This window comes from Oncorhynchus keta, chromosome 29 (assembly GCF_023373465.1).
Source record: "Oncorhynchus keta strain PuntledgeMale-10-30-2019 chromosome 29, Oket_V2, whole genome shotgun sequence".
NCBI classification, from domain to species: Eukaryota; Metazoa; Chordata; class Actinopteri; order Salmoniformes; family Salmonidae; genus Oncorhynchus; species Oncorhynchus keta.
Window position 1 is genome coordinate 44,781,074 of NC_068449.1, and position 24,760 is coordinate 44,805,833.

At 45.3% G+C, this 24,760-nt stretch overlaps 1 protein-coding gene across 8 annotated transcripts in view; it reads left to right on the plus strand.

Moving 5' to 3' along the window:
• The window catches only part of LOC118362955 (protocadherin Fat 1-like), a 112,192-nt gene that overhangs the window by 27,038 nt on the left and 60,394 nt on the right, over positions 1–24,760 (plus strand). For all 8 annotated transcript variants that reach the window (XR_008086311.1, XM_035743707.2, XM_052486617.1 and 5 more), the window contains exons 4-5: positions 13,689–13,750; positions 23,748–24,077. Coding sequence is in view for 7 of the 8 variants with exons in the window: in XM_035743707.2 (XP_035599600.2) it covers positions 13,689–13,750; positions 23,748–24,077 (392 nt within the window). In the remaining variant the exon portion in view is untranslated. The remainder of the gene's footprint in view (positions 1–13,688; positions 13,751–23,747; positions 24,078–24,760) is intronic.

Below are 24,760 nucleotides of genomic sequence, written 5' to 3' on the forward strand. Positions count from 1 at the left end.
CGCCTTGGATTTATCCTCCCACGTATAATGTGTGGCCAGCAATCAATTAACCATTGCCTAACAGATTGTATGCAATAGGCTACATACCAACTGAGAGTCGAGTGTATGTAATGTCATGTCCAAATGAACCACTTGAAAGAATCCAACTCCTCTCACAAGGTCGTGAATATCGCTTCTCCATAAAGAATAAATGTCGAAAGAATAGATGTTCAATTGCCCTTTGAGACTTTGAGGGTACACAGGGCCAGTTGTAGGTTATCTAGGTGATATCAATATTTTTGTTTTTGTTTTATAAGAAGCCTTCGGTATTTCGAGTATGCCCACGTGGTTTTAGCATGGTCGATAGGAGTGCTGTCTACAGGGATTTTCCCCACTAACCACAGAGCACAGTGTGTTCACATATGGTGTTCTAAAAATGGACGAACGTTGAATATTTCATCGTTATTCTTGAGGGGGTAAAGCCCACTGGTGCAGACAGTGATTTGACTTCAACATGAGCGGAAATAGTAGGAAAACGAGTACACGTTGCAAACTGAAGCTTTTGAAATGAAAGCTGAAGTTTTTGAATGTGGATGTTGTAGTTTTTCTTTCTTCAGAGGACTGTGCGTTATTTTTTGGTGGGGTTTTGAGGATTTTTTCACACTTTATATTCAGTTGGACAGATACCATGTTATTATATATATATATATATATATATATATATATATATATATATATATGAATGAATGAATGTGATTTATTAGTATAATATCATAGAGCTTGACTTTGTTCAGTTGGCTTTCATTACAATTCAGTCAAATGCGTTATCTGCAGTCCCCATGCCCAGTTATGGATTTACAGTAGTTACCATAGCAGCTGCTCAATATGAAAAGTCTGCTAGTCAATCAGCAAAATTAGATTTGTATGTCCCCTTCTAATAATTAACACAGCATTGTTATTACAAACAAGCTTGTTTACTTTGATTGCATTGTGCAACCTTGTATGTCTTTCAGTAGCTGCTAATTAACAAACTCCATTTAAATCCTTCCTCTGAGTTTTGCGTACTCGTCTCTTGTTGCTTTATTTGCAAGTACTCATTTAAACTGACATGAGGAATGGGCGGTAGAGCAGTCGTCTCTCCAATTTCCCCCATTGACTTGTGTGGTCCCATAATCCAAAGGCGGTCCTCCCATCAACAAACTGTGGTTATTTTTGTAATAGCAGGGGCCAATGTAAATGTTCTTGACCAAATAAGGGTTCGTCATATAGCATGCTTTCTCTAGCTTTCCCGACTGATGGCAACTCTCCAAGGAGAGACAGAAAAGAAAGGGGAGAAAGAAAGAGAACGCTCCCCCCCCCCCGTTTTTTTTTTCTTTCTGAGGCGCATTTGGCTGCATTTAGATCATTTAGGCATAGGTTTGATCATGAAGGTGGCAGTTGTGTGGGAGGTGGAAGGTTTGTGTGAGTGTGGGTGTGTGTGTGTGTGTGGGTTGACTGTAAGATTCCACTTAGACAGATAAGACATCCTGAACACAGTGGGCAAAGTGTATTTATTGCAACGGAGCAGGCATTTTTGAAGTGGAGCAGGCATTCTTGAAGTGATTTACAGTATAGACTAGTAGAGATGAGTTCGCCAGACTCATGCTGTCGAGATAATAGCCGTTGTTGGATTTTAGGAGTTGGCCTCGATTTGAGTTTCTCCTATTTGTAGTTAGTATATAGGGCAGACCAGCCTAGACATGGATGCACACCGGTGATTAATCACATAAGATCTGATCAGCCGAAGAGGTTTAAATTCACCCAACGTTTTAACAGGATTGTCTGATTCTCAAGCTGAACCTCGGCAAGACGGAGCTGCTCTTCCTCCCGGGGAAGGACTGCCCGTTCCATGATCTCGCCATCACGGTTGACAACTCCATTGTGTCCTCCTCACAGAGCGCTAAGAACCTTGGCGTGATCCTGGACAACACCCTGTCGTTCTCAACTAACATCAAGGCGGTGGCCCGTTCCTGTAGGTTCATGCTCTACAACATCCGCAGAGTACGACCCTGCCTCACACAGGAAGCGGCACAGGTCCTAATCCAGGCACTTGTCATCTCCCGTCTGGATTACTGCAACTCGCTGTTGGCTGGGCTCCCTGCGTGTGCCATTAAACCCTACAACTCATCCAGAACGCCGCAGCCCGTCTGGTGTTCAACCTTCCCAAGTTCACTCACGTCACCCCGCTCCTCCGCTCTCTCCACTGGCTTCCAGTTGAAGCTCGCATCCGCTACAAGACCATGGTGCTTGCCTACGGAGCTGTGAGGGGAACGGCACCTCAGTACCTCCAGGCTCTGATCAGGCCCTACACCCAAACAAGGGCACTGCGTTCATCCACCTCTGGCCTGCTCGCCTCCCTACCACTGAGGAAGTACAGTTCCCGCTCAGCCCAGTCAAAACTGTTCGCTGCTCTGGCCCCCAATGGTGGAACAAACTCCCTCACGACGCCAGGACAGCGGAGTCAATCACCACATTCCGGAGACACCTGAAACCCCACCTCTTTAAGGAATACCTAGGATAGGATAAGTAATCCTTCTCACCCCCCTTTCTAAAAGATTTAGATGCACTATTGTAAAGTGGCTGTTCCACTGGATGTCATAAGGTGAATGCACCAATTTGTAAGTCGCTCTGGATAAGAGCGTCTGCTAAATGACTTAAATGTAAATGTAAATGTAATGTATACTGTGTTCCCTTAAGAGCTCCATTGGTGCCCTCTGATCAATGTTTGACCCCGGCCATTGATTTGGGCTGACATCCAATGATTTTCTTTTGACCTCTTGAGATGGAAAGCACGTCTCCGCTGTTGAAAACCCAAAGGCGTGCGTGTCTGAGAAAGTGAATTTGACGTGTCGGTTTGTCTATTTTCCGGTTAGCTGCTCAAGATCGGCCCCTTAGTCGCTTCCACCGTAGTGTATTGTAGTTGGGTGTTTTTGCCTCCCATTCAAAGAGTCTGGATTGAAACTCCACGTTCTTTCTTCCTCACGTATCCGATATGAGTCACGTTCTTTCTTCCTCACGTATCCGATATGAGTCACGTTCTTTCTTCCTCACGTATCCGATATGAGTCACGTTCTTTCTTCCTAACGTATCCGATATGAGTCACGTTCTTTCTTCCTAACGTATCCGATATGAGTCACGTTCTTTCTTCCTCACGTATCCGATATGAGTCACGTTCTTTCTTCCTAACGTATCCGATATGAGTCACGTTCTTTCTTCCTAACGTATCCGATATGAGTCACGTTCTTTCTTCCTAACGTATCCGATATGAGTCACGTTCTTTCTTCCTAACGTATCCGATATGAGTCACGATCCGATATGAGTCACGTTCTTTCTTCCTAACGTATCCGATATGAGTCACGTTCTTTCTTCCTAACGAATCCGATATGAGTCACGTTCTTTCTTCCTAACGTATCCGATATGAGTCACGTTCTTTCTTCCTAACGAATCCGATATGAGTCACGTTCTTTCTTCCTAACGAATCCGATATGAGTCACGTTCTTTCTTCCTAACGAATCCGATATGAGTCACGTTCTTTCTTCCTAACGAATCCGATATGAGTCACGTTCTTTCTTCCTAACGTATCCGATATGAGTCACGTTCTTTCTTCCTAATCGATATCCGATCCGATGAGTCACGTTCTTTCTTCCTAACCGATATCCGTTCTTTCTTCCTAACGTATCCGATATGAGTCACGTTCTTTCTTCCTCACGTATCCGATATGAGTCACATTCTTCACGTTCTTCTTCCTAACGTATCCGATATGAGTCACGTTCTTTCTTCCTAACGTATCCGATATGAGTCACGTTCTTTCTTCCTCACGTATCCGATATGAGTCACGTTCTTTCTTCCTAACGATATGATCCGATCCGATGAGTCACGTTCTTTCTTCCTAACGTATCCGATATGAGTCACGTTCTTTCTTCCTCACGTATCCGTTCTTTCTTCCTCATATGAGTCACGTTCTTTCTTCCTAACGAATCCGATATGAGTCACGTTCTTTCTTCCTAACGAATCCTTTCTTCCTAACGATATGAGTCACGTTCTTTCTTCCTAACGAATCCGATATGAGTCACGTTCTTTCTTCCTCACGTATCCGATATGAGTCACGTTCTTTCTTCCTCACGTATCCGATATGAGTCACGTTCTTTCTTCCTCACGTATCCGATATGAGTCACGTTCTTTCTTCCTCACGTATCCGATATGAGTCACGTTCTTTCTTCCTCACGTATCCGATATGAGTCACGTTCTTTCTTCCTCACGTATCCGATATGAGTCACGTTCTTTCTTCCTAACGTATCCGATATGAGTCACGTTCTTTCTTCCTCACGTATCCGATATGAGTCACGTTCTTTCTTCCTCACGTATCCGATATGAGTCACGTTCTTTCTTCCTCACGTATCCGATATGAGTCACGTTCTTTCTTCCTACGTTCTTTCTTCCTTCCTCACGTAACCGTATGAGTCACGTTCTTTCTTCCTCATATGAGAGTCACGTTCTTTCTTCCTAACGTATCCGATATGAGTCACGTTCTTTTCTTCCTTCCTCACCGTATCCGATATGAGTCACGTTCTTTCTTCCGATATGAGTCACGTTCTTTCTTCCTCAATATGAGTCGTATATCCGATATGAGTCACGTTCTTTCTTCCTCAGGTATCCGATATGAGTCACGTTCTTTCTTCCTCACGTATCCGATATGAGTCACGTTCTTTCTTCCTCACGTATCCGATATGAGTCACGTATCCGATATCCGATGAGTCACGTTCTTTCTTCCTAACGTATCCGATATGAGTCACGTTCTTTCTTCCTCAATCGATATGAGTCACGTTCTTTCTTCCTCATCCGATGAGTCACGTTCTTTCTTCCTCACGTATCCGATATGAGTCACGTTCTTTCTTCCTAATCCGATATGAGTCACGTTCTTTCTTCCTCACGATCCGATGAGTCTTTCTTCCTCACGTATCGTTCTTTCTTCCTCACGTATCCGATATGAGTCACGTTCTTTCTTCCTCACGTATCCGATATGAGTCACGTTCTTTCTTCCTAACGTATCCGATATGAGTCACGTTCTTTCGACGCATTGTTCTTGGAAGTTCTAAAAACGACCCTATTTAGCTCCCACAGAGCAGATTTCAACTTGCCCTTTGATCCGAATGCTTCTACTTAGCCTACATATTACCAGCAAATATGTCCCCCCCTTCCGGATTACGGGGTATTTAATGAAACTCAAAGCTTTACGGGGCGACTGAGTCTACCTGTTTATGTTCCAAACATGCACCGCTGCTCCGGTTGCTTTGTCGGTCTTCTCAAATGGTTCACACGAAGGACGGTGGTGAGCATTCATGCATATCAAAGTGTTTTACTTATTTTTTTTCTATCAGTGGAACACCAGGGCTCCTAGCGTCAGGTACAAAGAGAAACTTTAACCAAATCGCTGCCCCCGTATGTGTTTGTGTAATTTCTCTGGAGGAGAAGGAGAAAGTGAGAGTGGGGGGGTTGAGTGCATCTCAACTGTTGCTGAATACATTAAATGTAATATTCAGAAGTGAATGGGACACATTTTGTTCAAAGATAAACTTAACTGAATCACTTCTATTTGCATTTATATGGAGAGAGAGAGAGAGAGAGAGCATCTCAGCTGTTGCTGAAACATCGTCACAGGATGTTCATAAGCGAATGGGACACATTATCTTTTTATTTTCCATATCACTACCATTAAGACGGATGAACATTGGCTTCGTACCCGGTCGACATTATCAACTCAATATGACATACTCCCCACATATTACAGGAGAGCACGCTCTGTAGTTATATGTTCAAACACAGCAACGGGAGCAAGGCCCTGTTTTGGCATATCTACAAAGCTCTAGAAAGGAGTGGGGGGAAAAAATTGTGTGGGTTTTGGCAAACGTTGCATACACACGCGTAGCTAGCTAGCTTATTAGCTTTGAAGCTAACATTTCTTCCCTTCAGCCGTCTGCTTTAAAGTCTGACAGCTTCAAATGCAGAGATAGATGAAGGCTTCTTCTCATGCCACTTTTGGGTCACCCTTTTCCCTATTTTGGTGAGCATTGCAGACACGTGTAGCTTAGCTAGCTATCATTGACGCTAGCATTTTCCTCCTGTAGCTTATTGCCCGACAGTCCGAGGGCTTCAAACGCAGATGAAGGCTTCATCTCCTGGCTGCTTTTGTGTCACCTTGCCCTTTTCCCTGTGCAGTCCCCGTATCGGCTGGCTAAATCCCTGGACGAAAGGCTTACTTTATTTCTGCAGAGTAAACAAGTCCGGCTGTTTAGTTCCCTGTAACTCTAGGGGTTTCATTTAAGTGCAAGGCCAGCTCTCTCCTTCTCTCTCGCAAGACACCATGGCATTCCCATTCGGAGAAAGCTGACAATGGGAATTCATGGGTTTTGGTGTTTCGCTTGGTCTGGAATAAAAAGAGTTCCTCCCCGCTGTTTGAATGTTTTCTTTTCCCCAGTCTTTCGAAGACGCCAAGGAGAATTGGGTCACTTGAATACTGTCTGCTTTGTGAGATTGACTCCTTGACCATCAATGTATGTATGCAGTCTGTGTTTGTAGCGTTGTATGTGCCTCCTCACATAACTCAGTGGTCTGTATCCAGAGCTGGTGTGAACGACTCTCCCCCTTTCTCCTTCACCTGATCTAGTGCTAACCCACCCACTCGCTGTGTTGAAGCGGATCAGGTTTATCATGATACACATACCACAGGATTCCCACCCTGCCTCCTCTCTCATTCGTCCCTCCCCCTCTCTCTCTGTGGGTTCAGCGTCCTTTTCAAACACAGCTCCGGTCGGAAAACACATTTCTGTTTTTCCCACCCTCGCTCGGCTTGACCCCCAGCGAGCTCTTATAGAAGTAGAGTTATCGAGTTATACCCACCTCCTGCTCTGTACAAGCCTCCACTCTCACGTGCACTCTCCACTCTTTAAATCGCTACAAAGCTCTCGGGCGGTCGTCAGGGAGAGGTGGACGTGAGCTGCCTACCTGCATAGAGGGAGACGAGGAAGACTGTTACTGTTAATGATACCTGGCGAAAGAGGGATTGAAATGACGAAGGCAGCCTGCTGCGACGGTTTGGACTGGGCTTTGAACAATGTCGGGAACTGGAGGTTGTGCTCAAACAGCCGTGACTTCTCGTCGGATGTACACTTGCACTCAGGAAACAGGGAGGGAGTGGGAGAGGTCAGCCAAAGGTCACAAGAATATCGCAGAGTCTGCGATAGCCTAATTCTAACTCGCTGGCAATCCTACTATGTAGTCCAAAGGTGATAGATCATGTGCTGATGATTATGATAAAGGTGATGATCATTGTGATCTGTAAAGAGCAAGAGCACCAATAGTCTCTGGTTCAGTATTTCGGTGTTTAACTACGATCCCTCTAGGACTCTCTTTTAGGACGATAGGTTCAAGGTTCCCGAGGAGCGAGATCAAACACTGTCCTTGCCCAAGAGACTATTGTATAGTCTGTTGTATGAAAGTTAGCCTTGGAGCGCAAACACACAAAACCTCCCCTTTCACAATGAGGCACTCAATGTTCTTCACTTGACAACAGTACAGTATAGCCCATTCACTTAGTTCTGCCTCCTCTTTTAGTCCTGACAATGGCATGTCCTGTGTGGGACAGAGTTGTGTGTGTACCACATTGTTTCCCCCACATTTGGTGGCAGAAGTTGACCCAACGTATTGAAATTAATGGGAAAGATAAACCCAGGTGATTATTATTATTATTTAAAAAATATGTTTTGGCCACCATTGAAAATGAGTGCTTAACGCCTCCTCTTAGCGAGTCCTCCTCAGAGAGCCAGTCATTGTAGTAAATTGAAAAGGAATATCTCGGTATTGCGTTGGCAAGCATGGTTTCCTCTGACAGCTTTTATATGCATTTCTAATGCCGGTAGTTGTATGAAAAGCCGTTGGAACAGGAAAAACTTTAAAAAATAGCCGGTGGGGTCCGGGCTTCAAATCATCCACTCCGTGATATACTCATATCGGCTTTCAGCTGAGCCTTCTCTATTAGAAAAGGGGAGAGAAAAAACATCTGACAATGTACACCCGCGTTTTATCAAAGTGCCCAGGCCGAGCGTGAGGGGAAGCCAGATAGGAAATGGATAATACCACCAACAACTTCCCGCCGTTTCCTGCTATTCAGGGGCCGAACAACGAGCACGAGACACCAAATGTTGTTAAAGGAGCGAGAAAGGAAAGGGATGGAGTATACTTTTCTCAGGGAAAACTAATCCACCGCTTCACACCTGAACCTAATCCACACACCTGAACCTTTTGTAGGGTGTTTTTCTGTGTGTGTGTGTGTGTGTGTGTGTGTGTGTGTGTGTGTGTGTGTGTCTGTGTGTGTGTGTGTCCGTCTGTCTCTCTGTTTGAGAGTGTGAGGGAGGCCTATAGCACTAGGCTTCGAGGTTCATTAAGTATGGACTTAGGACACCTGTTCCTCCCGGCTCGCCCCTTCCTAAGCTCCTAAGCACCTCCCTCACCTCTCTCTGGGAACAGCTGAATCTACATCCTGGCACACTGGCCAGACTGTCTGTCTTCAGCGCGTGACTGAGAACGGGAATGTACACAGGAGCCCATGTAAAAAAAAACATACAAAAAACATGGCTGTCATCTGCCTGGGATTGGTGTTTTCTCACTCATACACAAGGTGTTTCCGGTCTTTCACTGTCTATTTTGCTCTACCTTTCTCTTCTTACCTCCCTCTCTCTGTTTCTCTCTTTCTCCCTCCCTCTCTCCCTCTAAATTGAAGCCAGACACATTACATTCAGGCATAATATAAGCAGTATAGCCAGTATGTAGATCCCAGCTGGTAATCAGCTCCACAGTATCCAATTACTCATCCTCGTCACCAACCCATACATCAATCACACTCTCAAGCAGGCATCTGGAGAGAACACCCCCCCCCCCAATAAAAAAACAGATAGGGGCTGCATTCCTATAGGGACACCGTTAGCACAATGTTTTGCAACGGGTGATGAAAATGTGTGCCTCTCCTTGGAGAAGTCCCTCACTGTTTTAGCCAGTTGTCTTCCGTTTGGTGCCCTGTGAATGCGACCCCCCCCCCCGTCATATTTAACAATGGTAATCAGAATCAGTAACACCCAGGTGGCTCTGATACGCTTTCAATGTACCACGACCACAGATGACATTGACCTTATAAAAATTGGTCCGCGAAATTGCGTTCCTTCAGTGTCAATATTTATTTCTGTTCGTGGTCGTAAGCAAATGTGCTTCCTTGCGCTTCCGGTTATCGTCAGTCCTGCACATCCTGTCGGGGGAAAATTCCCAAGCTTCCAATAGTCCTCAGCTTCCATCATATGAATATTAGTTTTGGAGATTATATATTTTCCCAGATCTCCTGTATCCGTCCTACTCGAGAACTGTCTACAGAGAGACAGTGAGCTCATAGTAGGGGTCCCTCTTTTTGTGTCCCTAATGGGAACCTATTCCCTACTTACTGCATTACTTTTGACCAGGGCCCACTGTCAAAAGAAGTGCACTATGTAGGGAATAGGTTTCCATTAGGGACGCATGCATTGTTTGTTTATATGCCCTCTTATGAATATCCATTAGATGAGTCCTATTCGCTACCTGGTAGGAGGGTAATGAGGTAGGAAGCATCCCTATCCCTCCTTGGGGTGTGTATGCGTTTAGGGGAGCGAGGCACGCATTTTAGTTTTGGAGTGATATAGCTGTCTCTCTCTCTCCTTCGCTAAATGCTAGCCATTTTCACAAAGACCCCCTCTTAGCAGCAGGTGTGGGAGGGTCACGGGAGGGTATTGTCTGAGTCCACTTACACTGTGTTTGTGTGTGTGCCTGTCAGTATGTCCCTGTCCGAGTGTGTGGCAGGTTTCTATCTTGTTCTGTGAATCTGTGTCCCTGTCTGCATCCCTGTTTGTACGTGTGAAGTGGGCTCTTACGGGGACGCAGGGGCCTTTTTTGTAAGCTGTGTGAAGTGCGGCATTTCTCCCCTAGCTAAATGATACATCTGCGGAGGCCCATCATGGTCCCCAGTCAATGGCTCTGTGGCAGCTCACCTTTTTAAAGGAACACCCAAACAACCCCTTCTCTACTCTTAACTGTTTATCCTGCCTTATCTTAGAACCCCTCACACAAGTCGGCCATGCTTTGGGCTACTTCTTTTGGGATACTTTGCCGTGCGACACACACTTTGGGATAATGACGGTTTTCTTGGGCTGTGTGATGGAGCAACAAGTGCAGGAAACAAATGGCTGTTTTTTTTACCTAAATTTTGGGTTCTGCTTGTGTCTCCCCGGAGACTAGCTTGGAGCTAGTTGGTAGATTCTACAATGAAACACGAAGATGTTGAAATTATTGTCTTCGGCACTCGAAGCTCGGAGAGGTTAAATGTTTTCTCCTTATGAGAAAAACGAGTCGCCCTGGGCCGTTATATATTTTTTTACCCTCAACACAACAGAAAAACAGCAATCCCGACCTAGATCAAATAATGACATCTCGGGGAGATTTTTGCTAGTTTTTCAACAATTACGGTAAATATCTCAAGGCTATATCTCATATAGCTCGTTCATAACCGGGGAGGGTTTAAACCACCCACTGCAGACACCAACAAGATTCCCACACGTCTGCAGTCGACAGCTAAATATGTGTCACCCTGCTAGACTGCTAATCACTGCAGTAATACCTGGGTTGTGTCGTCCCAGCCTGGCATCGTCCCGACCAGCTCCCCCGGCCTCCATTTTGGAGACGCGGCTGTGCATGCTGAGGAGCGACCTCTCTTCTGCAACTGTTGTTTTTCCCCTCTTCTCAAAACAGCCTGGCTGTAATTACTGTCGGCCCCGGCTCAGCCCACTCCTGAGGAGGCTTGTGTGTGTTTGGACCGCTATATTGTGGATTATAACGGCAACCTTCTCTCTGCTGTCTAGTGTGTGTGTGTGATTGCGTGTGTGTGTTTTGAGAGCTGGTTTTTGGGTTTGGAACGGCAAGCTTCTCCCTGATGGCAGGCCTATATGTAGCCTGTTGGCAGGCCTATATGTAGCCTGTTGGCAGGCCTATATGTAGCCTGATTGCAGGCCTATATATGTAGCCTGCCAACAGCTGTACAGCTCCTCTAATCTTAACACAATTTAGTCATGTTGACTTCTGTCTGTACTCTGTATCTAGGACTAGTCCCTATAGCTATACACCGACTGTAAAAAAAACTTTCCATGACATAGACTGACCAGGTGAATCCAGGTGAAATTTACGATCCCTTATTGAAGTCACCTGTTAAAACCACTTCAATCAGTGTTTTACTTTTTTTTTTTTGTGTAGATAGGTTAACGAATGATTTTTAAGCCCTGAGACAATTGAGACATGGATTGGGCAAGACAAAATATGTAAGTGCCTTTGAACAAGGTATGGTAGTAGGTCGCAAGGCACACCAGTTTGTGTCAAGAACTGCTGGGGTTTTTCATGCTCAACATTTTCCTGTAGGTATCAAGAATGGTCCACCACCCAAAGGACATCCAGACAACTTGACACAACTGTGGGAAGCATTGGAGTCAACATGGGTTGGGCATTCCCTGTGGAAACCCTTTCTTAGAGTCCACGCCCGACGATTTGAGGCTGTTCTGAGAAGAGAAGGGGGGGGGGGGTGCAACTCAATATTAGGAAGGTGTTCTTAATGTTTGGTAAACTGTGTATAGTACTTACTGGCGGCAGTGTATTTCCAATCCATAGGCAGAATTGATCTTCAGAGGCTGGAAGCCTGGAGCCGTGGCTCAGATAAAGATTGGAACGTATGCTAAGCTAAGAGTACCACTTCATAGTTGTTGACGCTTCTAACCCCACATCAAAGGACCGCTCCCGAGAGCTAGGAGACAGCTAAGATACTTTAAGAAAAAAAGAAAGATACTCCAGCCATCCGGATCAATTTAGAGCAACCTTTCCTAAGAGTTGTACCTCAGTTAAATTTAGCTTCTCGCTAGGATGGATGTGCAGAGGAGTCAACCCCCGTCCCTTCAATTAAAGCTGTGGAGGATCTTCAGCCTGGCACACTTGGCAGCTTGACAAAGGGGAACGTGTGTTTGTGTGTGTGAGAGCACAACCCCCTCTCTTTGCCAGTCTTTGGGAAATGTGGGTAATATTATTGTGTATGTATGTATGTATGTATGTATGTATGTATGTATGTATGTATGTATGTATGTATGTATGTGTGTGTATGTGTGTGTGTATGTGTGTGTGTGTGTGTGTGTGTGTGTGTGTGTGTGTGTGTGTGTGTGTGTGTGTGTGTGTGTGTGTGTGTGTGTGTGTGTGTGTGAGCCATTCTCTCTTTCATTCTTTGGGAAATGGGGGTAATACGATCACTTTGTTTATGTCCATTGAGATGCCCTGCAAATTGTCCCGGTTTTCAGGACAGACCCACCGATATGCCTTACCTTCTTTTACAAAGAGCCTTGTTCGCCAGTTAGCTGCTCGTCTCAACCCATAACACTACCCATGACCAAACTACCCACCCAGCATTATTACAACAGTACAGTGTAGCCCATTGACTTAGCTCTTGCATTTGTCCTGACAGTGGCATGTTGTCAAGCGTCCTTCCTTTTTTAATTGTTCCCAATTTCCCGGACAAGCTTTTCCAACTTGTAACGCCTTCATTAGCTTTGTTCAATGTATTGCAAACAAAACAAAAACTAGCTTAGCACACAAGGGAAACATTGCCTTTCTCTAATGCTGATAGCGCTTTGTTTTTTTATTTATTTCAAATTCCAAAAGAACATTGTTACTTTTTAGGGTAAGGTATGACGCCCGGGGGAGCTCTGGCTCAGTTGAGTCCTTAATTTGCTGTGCAGGCCTATTTTGAGAGGTGCTGTAAGTTGTGGGCTTGCTATTCTGGTTTGCACCATATGTGCCATTGATGGGCTCGGGTTTCGGAAATCCTTTTTCTTTTTTTTGCTATGATAATCAGGTCGACCAGCCGGCTCTGGTGCGGTCTGCTCTGGCACGTCTACTCTGCACTCATGTCTACTGCAAGGTTACAATTACGCCGGGAGTGAGAATACGCTGCTTATTATTTGAGGAGAAGAGACTGCTCGTATAATGTAGCCATATATTTAAAACAAAATTATCTCTCTTCTCCCTGTCCTTTGGTTGAATCTGATTCAAATCTCGAAAATCCTTAACCAAACCGTGGGGATCTCATTCGAAACCCCTACACAGACGAGTTGAGACTCTGGCGCTCGGGCTTGGGGCTGTAGTTGACTGTGTCTGCCTCTTGAATGCCCGCCTCTGTATTTGTTCAGCTTGCGCTATAAGCCTCAGTTAGAGTTTCAGAGGCCACCGCTTGTTACAGAGCCCGTCAGCGGACCTCCGCGATATTTCACTTGTGGCGGACTGTAAATCAGCTATTTACCATGGCCCTTTCATGCTTTGGTGTTAGTTTAGCTTTAGGAAGCACGTCATGCGTCTTGTAATGAAGTTTGTCTGCCATTACAAATATGCCTTTTTTTTCTCAGTATGAGCTGCCTTTTTCTCTATGGTTTTGTGATTTCATTTTCATGATTGCATCAAGTCAAGAAAATGGAATATCACATTGTCCTGTAGCAAGACGATGTAACATTGATGCAACATTAATACATTGATCGGGGCCATAGTACTAACAAACCTCTCTTTTCTCTCAACAGGTCTTGTTACAACTACCTCGAGGAAGCTGGATCGAGAACAGCAGGATGAGCACATTCTTGAGGTAAGCACCTTGTTTTGTCTGGTCTACCACTAACAGAAAGGGGGGAGGGAGAAATAAGAGGCCGAATGAAAAAAAACGGTCAACTTCCTTGTCTGTCCGTCTGTGTGAGCCCTCGTGTTTGTTTGGAGAAGCATTAGCAGCATTGCTAATCATCAGAAAGGCCCTCAAGGACGACCTCTTCAGCCGAAACGGCCTTTAGGCTTGGCTGTCTTCAACCTCCAACCAACGTACTTTGGCCGAGCGCCAAGTGTTGCCAACCAAAACAAGCTGGGGCACAGAGTCGCAGCGCATAGTTCCACACTAACCGGCGGAAGGGGGTTTGGGTTTTGGATCATGATTCCGCTGTTTGAGATTTCCAGGGGGGAATCAGGGTGACTGTGTCTTTGTTCTTCTCCAGTGTACCGTCACGGGATCGAGGGGGGCAAGCCGGGGCAGGAAGCGAACCTTCAACGCCGGGTTGATGTTTAAACTTGTGGATACTCACTTTTTCTCTCTCTATCGCTGTCAATCTCTCTCTCTCTCTCTCTCTTTCTGTCTCTCCCTCTCTTTCTTTTCTAACCCCACCCTTCTTCCACACCCCCACCCCCCACTTCATTCCATTCCCTCTGCCCAACCTAACCAAACGTTAAACGCCAGTACATTTAATTTTGTGCCAAGATCGATTAAACAGATTGGGCGCTGCTTAATTATCGTTACAGGAGTTAATGCAATTTGCGGTTCATTGGATGCCAATTAATGCAGATGTGTGCCCGCATGCCAGCCACTCCCTGTGTTTTCATACTCAATTTACACAGTGGGGGACACTCATTTTATTCTGGGACTGGAGAGTAAAGATAGTGGGGGAGAGGAGGGGAGAAATCTGTTCTCCCGAGGGAGACATTTTACTGCCTCCCGCTTCTCCTTCTCTTCCTCCTCTCTCTTTCTCTGTCTGTCTCTTTCCCTCCCCCCTCTCTCTCTCTCATTCTCTCCAACCACATCTATGACAAATTAAATGGCCTACTCTTAGATTTGAGTGCCGAGTTGCAGAGGCCTCAAGAGAGAGGAAAACTAAATTGAAGCTTTCGACACCAAAAGCCCTTTTTTAATTTGTTAAAGTGACCAGGCCAGGAGCCCTCTGTGAAAACGACTGAGCAGATTCCCAGGGCAGTCAGAGTCCAAAGCCACCCTTGAGGGTTAATCTCAGGGGCATTGGTTGGTGTGTGACAGTAGAATTAAAGATGAAGAGAGCTGATAGCCGCTGTGTTTTTCCAACAGGCTCCTGTTTTTACGAATACATAGCCAGAGCCCGTTTGTTATTACTATGCTGTTCATTAGTCCCGTTTGAAGAAATGCTCCAGCAGACGTTAAATAACCACATTAAATGTTAACAAGCTCAAAGCGCTCCTCCAGTTCTTTCATGTTGGGGCCAAATTAAAATGCACAGTGACATTTGTAAACTTCTTTATACATACATACATACATACATACATACATACATACATACATACATACATACATACATACATACATACATACATACATACATACATACATACATACATAACTAGTCAAACGTTTGGACACACCTACTCATTCAAGGGTTTTTCTTTATTTTTTAAAATTATTTTCTACATTGTAGAATAATATTGAAGACATCAAAACTATGAAATAACACATATGGAATCATGTAGTAACTTAAAAAGTGTTAAACAAAGCTAAATGTATTTTAGTTTCTTCAATGTAGCCACCCTTTGCTTTGATGAAAGCTTTGCACTCTTGGAATTCTCTCAACCAGCTTCACTTGGAATGCTTTTTCAACAGTCCTGAAGGAGTTCCAACATATGCTGAGCACTTGCTGGCTGCTTTTCCTTCACTCTGCGTTCCAACTCATCCCAGACCTACGGCTCCCGAGTGGCTCAGTGGTCTGAGACACTGCCTCTCAGTGCAAGAGGCATCACTGCAGTACCTTGTTCAAATCCAGGATGCATCACATCCGCTCGTAATTGGGAGTCCCATAGGGCGACGCACAAGTTGTCCAAGTTTGGCTGGGGTAGGCTGTCATTGTAAATAAGAATTTGTTCTTAACTGACTTGTCTAGTTAAATAAAGGTTATATTTAAAAAAATATCTCAATTAAGTTGAGGTCAGGTGATTGTGGAGACCAGGTCATCTGATGCAGCACCCCATCACTCTCCTTCTTGATCAAATAGTTCTTACACAGCCTGGAAGTGTATTGGGTCATTGTGCTGTTGAAAAACAAATGATAGTCACACAAAGTGCAAACCAGATGGGATGGAGTATCACTGCAGAATGCTGTGGTATCCATGCTGGTTAAGTGTGCCTTGACTTCTAAATAAATCACAGACAGTATCACCAGGAAAACACCACAGCACCTCCTCCTTCATGCTTCACGGTTGGAACTACACATGCAGAGCTCATACGTTCACCTACTCTGCGTCTCACAAAGACACGGCGGTTGGAACCAAACATCTCCAATTTGGACTCATCAGACCAAAGGACAGATTTCCACTGGTTTAATGTCCGTTGCTCGTGTATCTTGGCCCAAGCAATGCTTTTCTTCTTATTGGCGTCCTTTAGTAGTGGTTTCTTTGCAGCAATTCAACCATGAAGGCCTGATTCACGCAGTCTCCTCTGAACAGTTGATGTTGAGATGTGTCTGTTACTTGAACTCTGTGAAGCATTTTTGCTTCACAGAGTGCGACTGCACTCGAAGAAACTTTCGAAGTTCTTGACATTTTCCGGATTGACTGACCTTCATGTCTGGACTGTGATTTCTCTTTGCTTATTTGAGCTGTTCTTGCCATAATATGGACTTTGTATTTTACCAAATAGGGCTATCTTCTGTATACCACCCCTACCTTGTCACAATACAACTGATTGGCTCAAACGCATTAAGACAGGAAACAAATTCCACAAATTAACTTTTAACAAGGCACACCTATTAATTTAAATGCATTCCAGGTGACTACCTCATGAGCTCATTGAGAGGATGCCAAGAGTTTATAAAGCTGTCATCAAGGCAAAGGGTGGCTACTTTGAAGAATCTCAAATATAAAATATATTTAGATTTGTTTAACACTTTTTTTGGTAACTACATGTTTCCATTTACATTTACATTTAAGTCATTTAGCAGACGCTCTTATCCAGAGCGACTTACAAATTGGTGCATTCACCTTATGACATCCAGTGGAACAGCCACTTTACAATAGTGCATCTAAATCTTTTAAGGGGGGGGGGGGGGGGATTACTTTATCCTATCCTAGGTATTCCTTAAAGAGGTGGGGTTTCAGGTGTCTCCGGAAGGTGGTGATTGACTCCGCTGTCCTGGCGTCGTGAGGGAGTTTGTTCCACCATTGGGGAGCCAGAGCAGCGAACAGTTTTGACTGGGCTGAGCGGGAACTGTACTTCCTCAGTGGTAGGGAGGCGAGCAGGCCAGAGGTGGATGAACGCAGTGCCCTTGTTTGGGTGTAGGGACTGATCAGAGCCTGGAGGTACTGAGGTGCCGTTCCCCTCACAGCTCCGTAGGTAAGCACCATGGTCTTGTAGCGGATGCGAGCTTCAACTGGAAGCCAGTGGAGAGAGCGGAGGAGCGGGGTGACGTGAGAGAACTTGGGAAGGTTGAACACCAGACGGGCTGCGGCGTTCTGGATGAGTTGTAGGGGTTTAATGGCACAGGCAGGAGCCCAGCCAACAGCGAGTTGCAGTAATCCAGACGGGAGATGACAAGTGCCTGGATTAGGACCTGCGCCGCTTCCTGTGTGAGGCAGGGTCGTACTCTGCGGATGTTGTAGAGCATGAACCTACAGGAACGGGCTACCGCCTTGATGTTAGTTGAGAACGACAGGGTGTTGTCCAGGATCACGCCAAGGTTCTTAGCGCTCTGGGAGGAGGACACAATGGAGTTGTCAACCGTGATGGCGAGATCATGGAACGGGCAGTCCTTCCCCGGGAGGAAGAGCAGCTCCGTCTTGCCAAGGTTCAGCTTGAGGTGGTGATCCGTCATCCACACTGATATGTCTGCCAGACATGCAGAGATGCGATTCACCACCTGGTCATCAGAAGGAGGAAAGGAGAGAAGATTAATTGTGTGTCGTCTGCATAGCAATGATAGGAGAGACCATGTGAGGTTATGACAGAGCCAAGTGACTTGGTGTATAGCGAGAATAGGAGAGGGCCTAGAACAGAGCCCTGGGGGACACCAGTGGTGAGAGCGCGTGGTGAGGAGACAGATTCTCGCCACGCCACCTGGTAGGAGCGACCTGTCAGGTAGGACGCAATCCAAGCGTGGGCCGCGCCGGAGATGCCCAACTCGGAGAGGGTGGAGAGGAGGATCTGATGGTTCACAGTATCGAAGGCAGCCGATAGGTCTAGAAGGATGAGAGCAGAGGATCGTTTCCATCTGTGTTATTTCATAGTTTTGATGTCTTCACTGTAAAATGTAGAAAATAGTACAAATAAACACCCTTGAATGAGTTGGTGTGTCCAAACTTTTGACTGGTGGTGTGTGTGTGTGTGTGTGAGTGTGTGTATTCAGGTGGTTGTGGAGAAAGGGGTTCAGACCAGGGTTTGAGGTCTTCCCACCTTCCCTCCGCCACCTTTGTCTTATAAGCTGATCTTAGGTCAGTTTTGCAAATGCCAGGCTCACCAAGATTAGCCGGGCATTTGCTCACTCAGTGACCTCCCCCACTGCCAGTGGCGCTCACACGCATACGCGCTGGCAACTGCACACATGCACAGATGCAAGCATGTACACATACACACACCACCACCTACCAACCCCTCCCCATCATATACTCCATTCCTTTCCCCATCCACCTAGCCACCCCCCCTCCCGGCTGACCCAAATTTAAGGAAAACTTTGACTATGTACAGACGCAGTGAGCATAGCCTTGCTATTGTTACAACACTGTATATAGACATAATATGACATTTGCAATGTCTTTATTCTTTTGGAACGTCTGTGAGTGTAATCTTTTGTTTATTATCTACTTCACTTGCTTTGGCAATGTTAACATATGTTGCCCATGCCAATAAAGCCCTTGAATTGAGAGTGAGGGGGAGAGAGGGAGGGAGGGAGAGAGAGAGAGAGAGGGAGAGAGAGCGAGAGGGAGGGAGAGAGAGAGAGGGGAGAGAGGGAGGGAGGGAGAGAGAGAGAGGGGAGAGAGAGCGAGAGGGAGGGAGAGAGAGAGAGGCGAGGAGAGGGAGGGAGGGAGGGAGGGAGGGAGAGAGAGAGAGAGAGAGAGGAAGGAGGGAGAGAGAGAGAGGGGAAGGAGGGAGAGAGAGAGAGGGGAAGGAGGGAGAGAGAGAGAGGGAAGGAGGGAGAGAGAGAGAGGGAAGGAGGGAGAGAGAGAGAGAGAGAGAGAAGGAGAGAGAGAGAGAGAGAGGAAACAACAAGGGAGACATGTTAGGACATGCTCGCCCAGTTCTGAAAGAGAGGCAAGTTTAATGTTCTGCTCATAGGCATATCTCTGCACCAACTTCCCAAGTGTCTATAGTCTCAGCCACTTTCTTGATTAATGCCCACAGAAGTGTCTAGGCACTAATGTTTCACGACGACAGACTTGACAGTTGGCCGCCATTTGACCAGGGGTTTGTTGCAGACGCGCAACAATACGCACCAAGTGTAAACATTTAATTCCAAAAAGCCTGAGAACCACTGTGACACGGTCTTCACGTTGCTGTGACTGTCTGTCGGACATGGTGAGAGACTGACCTCTGGTAAAGGCTTTGTTTTGAAAGAGTAGGATGTGCTGATGAGCAACTGTCTAGCACGGCTCGGAAGCGCACTCATGTACACACTCACTCACTCACTCACTCACTCACTCTGTCTGACTAGGTAAAAATCTGCCGTTCTTCCCCTGAGAAAGGCAGTTAACCCACTTGTTCCCCGTACAGTATTACAGAGTTCAGTTCGTTTTTGTAATTGATGCTCCTATCTTGTCTCTTCGGTCGCTCTGCAATAATTACCATTTATGTTGCATCCCAAATGGCACCCTATTCCGTATTTAATGCACTTGAGGCCCGTGGGCCCTGGTCGAAAGAAGTGCACTATATCGTGAATCGGATATAATTTGGGATGCACACACACACAGCCGAGTTCAGCTGTTCACATTAGCCCGGGTCCTCATCTTCAGCTTTTTTCCATCCACTGCTTTGATTTCACAGACGGAACTGTGGACAAAGCGTGTGTACCAATGACACTCTACTCCCTATATAGTGCACTGCTTTTGAACAGGACACCTAGGCCTCTGGTCAAAAGTAGTGCACCATGTCAATGTAGGGTGCCATTTGGGATGCATGAATATAATCTGAAAATGGGGCCAAATGAACTCATCTGCCCGTAATGGCAATGTTCATTACAGAATATGAGAATACGGGCCAACGTACCGACAACACTGCTCCCGAGAGGCGCACGCCGCCCCAAACTCGAATGGTCCTCGTCGTCCCATTTAATTAATTTTGTTCGGGCAAATAACTCGGGCGGCCTTGGACCGACTAGGCGCAGGAAAACAAAAACACATTATGCCGCTAATTGTCGCTGCTAGTGCCAAATGGCGTGTGACCACAACCCCAAAGTGTTTTTGCTAAAGCGCTGAGCAGATGGTTTTAAATGACTATTGTTCAGCTCTTTATTTTTTATTTCTGACGCTTTAAGCTCAGAATTGCTCACATCTCTCCCGGCTGTGAGATAGACGATCCCCAGTTCAGTTTCCCAGTTACTCATGAGATTTAAGTGTTGTGTTTGTTTGGGTCATCTAAGCTTATTGCTGGCTACGTACATTAAGCTGGCTGTGCATTTCATGTGAAAGACACCATTCAGCCATTAAGCCAGGCCTAATTGACAAAGTGTTAAAGCAGCTGTGTTCAAACTACCAAGTGTTAAAACTAATGTTAAAACCAACTTAAGTCTCTCAAGCAAACTATGGGCTGTAGGGTTTCATCATTATTTTTGAACTATTTTTAATAAAACCTCTCCAAATGGGTTAACACATCGTGCCATTTGTGTTTTTATTTTTTTAAACCCTGTTCCCAAATCAGTTTGCTATGTGTCAATGACCATGGGAATTGGCAAGACCACACAAACTGATCTTGTCCCAGATCAGTTTGTGCTATGTGTCAATGACCATGGGAATTGTCAAGACCGCACAAACTGATCTTGAAAATAAGAATTTGATCTTAACTGACTTGCCTAGTCAAATAAAGGTAAACCAATTTAACGGAATATATTGTTTTTGGAGCACTAAGAAGACATTGGGGAAGGGGGATACCTCTGAATCAGAGAGGTGCTGGGGGGCTGCCTTCATTGACATCCACGTCTTGGGCGCCCCGGGGAACAGTGGGTTAACTGCCTTGCTCAGGGGCACATTGCTCACCAAAGAAACGGGACCTGCTACATCCCCAAAATAACGACGAGTCTCATTCGCCTGTGGCAGGAAAGCAAAGCAGCAAAGCGAGTGCGGTCTTTGGACTGTCTTGTTGCGCTCGTCTCAGAAAAAAACGGCAAACTATGACTTGCCTCTCACATTCATTGAATCCATTCACCATTAAAAAAAAGAATGGGTGAAAGGGAAAGAAAGAAAGAAAGAAGGAAAGGGAACAATTCAACTTCAATAAGCGAGCGAGTGAATAACAAGCCTGTTCCCTTCGCATATTGGTTCCCGGAAGCACAGCGTGGGTCTTTGAATAAAATGACTTGACAGCTCGCTAATCTCGGGAAGGAATTGCTTCAATTTTGGCAGCCAATTGACTAACTGAGAAACATTTGTGAGCACAGCAATGACATGGAGAGAGGGAGGAAGAGGTAGGGGGGAGAGAGAGAAGGGGGAGAAAGCGAGGGAAAGGGGAGAGAAGAAAGCGAGTTTGCTTTTTTACCTCTGCTCTCTTTGGTTAGTTCAAGGGCTTCGAATAAGGAACATCCTCGAATGTTGGAGCTCCGGTCATTACATATTTACTAGATGCAGAGTTTACTGCTTACACATGTGCTCCATTATTGCCTGGTCCCCCCTCCTCTGAAGTACAGTGCCTTGCGAAAGTATTCGGCCCCCTTGAACTTTGCGACCTTTTGCCACATTTCAGGCTTCAGACATAAAGATATAAAACTGTATTTTTTTGTGAAGAATCAACAACAAGTGGGACACAATCATGAAGTGGAACGACATTTATTGGATATTTCAAACTTTTTTAACAAATCAAAAACTGAAAAATTGGGCGTGCAAAATTATTCAGCCCCCTTAAGTTAATACTTTTTCTGCGATTACAGCTGTAAGTCGCTTGGGGTATGTCTCTATCAGTTTTGCACATCGAGAGACTGAAGTTTTTTCCCATTCCTCCTTGCAAAACAGCTCGAGCTCAGTGAGGTTGGATGGAGAGCATTTGTGAACAGCAGTTTTCAGTTCTTTCCACAGATTCTCGATTGGATTCAGGTCTGGTCTTTGACTTGACCATTCTAACACCTGGATATGTTTATTTTTGAACCATTCCATTGTAGATTTTGCTTTATGTTTTGGATCATTGTCTTGTTGGAAGACAAATCTCCGTCCCAGTCTCAGGTCTTTTGCAGACTCCATCAGGTTTTCTTCCAGAATGGTCCTGTATTTGGCTCCATCCATCTTCCCATCAATTTGAACCATCTTCCCTGTCCCTGCTGAAGAAAAACAGGCCCAAACCATGATGCTGCCACCACCATGTTTGACAGTGGGGATGGTGTGTTCAGGGTGATGAGCTGTGTTGCTTTTACGCCAAACATAACGTTTTGCATTGTTGCCAAAAAGTTCCATTTTGGTTTCATCTGACCAGAGCACCTTCTTCCACATGTTTGGTGTGTCCCCCAGGTGGCTTGTGGCAAACTTTAAACAACACTTTTTATGGATATCTTTAAGAAATGGCTTTCTTCTTGCCACTCTTCCATAAAGGCCAGATTTGTGCAATATACGACTGATTGTTGTCCTATGGACAGAGTCTCCCACCTCAGCTGTAGTCTTCAGTTCATCCAGAGTGATCATGGGCCTCATGGCTGCATCTCTGATCAGTCTTCTCCTTGTATGAGCTGAAAGTTTAGAGGGACGGCAAGGTCTTGGTAGATTTGCAGTGGTCTGATACTCCTTCCATTTCAATATTATCGCTTGCACAGTGCTCCTTGGTATGTTTAAAGCTTGGGAAATCTTTTTGTATCCAAATCCGGCTTTAAACTTCTTGACAACAGTATATCGGACCTGCCTGGTGTGTTCCTTGTTCTTCATGATGCTCTCTGCGCTTTTAACGGACCTCTGAGACTATCACAGTGCAGGTGCATTTATACGGAGACTTGATTACACACAGGTGGATTGTATTTATCATCATTAGTCATTTAGGTCAACATGGATCATTCAGAGATCCTCACTGAACTTCTGGAGAGAGTTTGCTGCACTGAAAGTAAAGGGGCTGAATAATTTTGCACGCCCAATTTTTCAGTTTTTGATTTGTTAAAAAAGTTTGAAATATCCAATAAATGTCGTTCCACTCCATGATTGGGTCCCACTTGTTGTTGATTCTTCACAAAAAAATACAGTTTTATATCTTTATGTTTGAAGCCTGAAATGTGGCAAAAGGTCGCAAAGTTCAAGGGGGCCGAATACTTTCGCAAGGCACTGTATATGCATTGCTTTGCTAAACTGGTTTTAAAACGTGCCTTTAATTGGAAATGTTTACGTGACAACACTCTTTTCAAGGTTGCATGGGAATATGGAACACAATGTCCGTTCAAAATGTGAAATGTGATGACAGTTAATTCACATAGATCCTTTGAGGCGTTTCATTCAACGTTTCCCTCTTTTCCCTCTCACAGTCTCAAACAGGATTCCAATTGTAATTCCATGTTTTCCTCACAAATTCTCTCACGGAATTCCCATTATAATTCCATATTTCCTGCTCTTTTTAGTTGTTGTTCAGAATAGTCACAGGCATTATAATGTCCATACTCCCATTTTAATTCCATGTTTTTCCAAACTTTTCCCAAATAGATCACCGTCACCGACCACGGGGTTCCCGCCAAATCCACCACGGTCCGTGTCATCGTCAAAGTCCTGGACGAGAACGACAATCGGCCACAGTTCCTGGAGAAGATCTACAAGATCAAGCTTCCAGAACGGGAAAAAACAGAAAAGGACCGGGCTCTGAAGCGGGATCCCGTGTACCGGGTGATCGCCTCGGACCGCGACGAGGGGGCCAACTCGGAGATCTCGTATTCCATCGAGGAGGGAGATGAGCACGGGAAGTTCTTCATCGAGCCAAAGACGGGTCTGGTGTCATCCAAGAAGTTCTCCTCGGCAGGGGAGTATGACATCCTCACCGTGAGTAGCCTAGCGCATTTTGATTCATCGTTTTTGTACTCTGAATTTTTCGCTAGGTAATTCCTACGCATCTTATACTTAACAAAAATATAAATGCAACATGCAGCAATTAGATTTTTTAAAAACGGAGAAAGTTCATATAAGGAAGTCAGTCAATTGAAATACATTCATTACGACCTAATCTATGGATTTCACATGACTGGGCAGGGGCGCAGCCATGGGGGGAGGGGTCTGGGAGGGCATAGGCCCACCCACTTGGGAGGCCCAACCAATCAGAATGAGTTTTTCCCCACAAAACGGCTTCATTACAGTTTCATCAGCTGTCCGTGTGGCTGTTCTCAGATGATCCCGCAGGTGAAGAAGCCAGATGTGGAGGTCCTAGGCTGGTCTGTGGTTGTGAGGCCGATTTGGACGTACTGCTAAATTCTCTAAAACAACTTTGGAGGCGACTTATGGTAGAGAAATTATCATTACATGATCTGGTAGTAGCTCTGGTGGACGTTCCTGCAGTCAGCATGCCAATTGCACGCTCCCTCAAATGTAGACATCTGTGGCATTATGTTGTGACAAAACTGGACATTCAAGTGGCCTTTTATTGTCCCCAGCACAAGGTGTACCCGTGGAATGATCATGCTGTTTAATCAGTTTCTTCATATGCCACACCTGTCAGGTGGATGGATTAT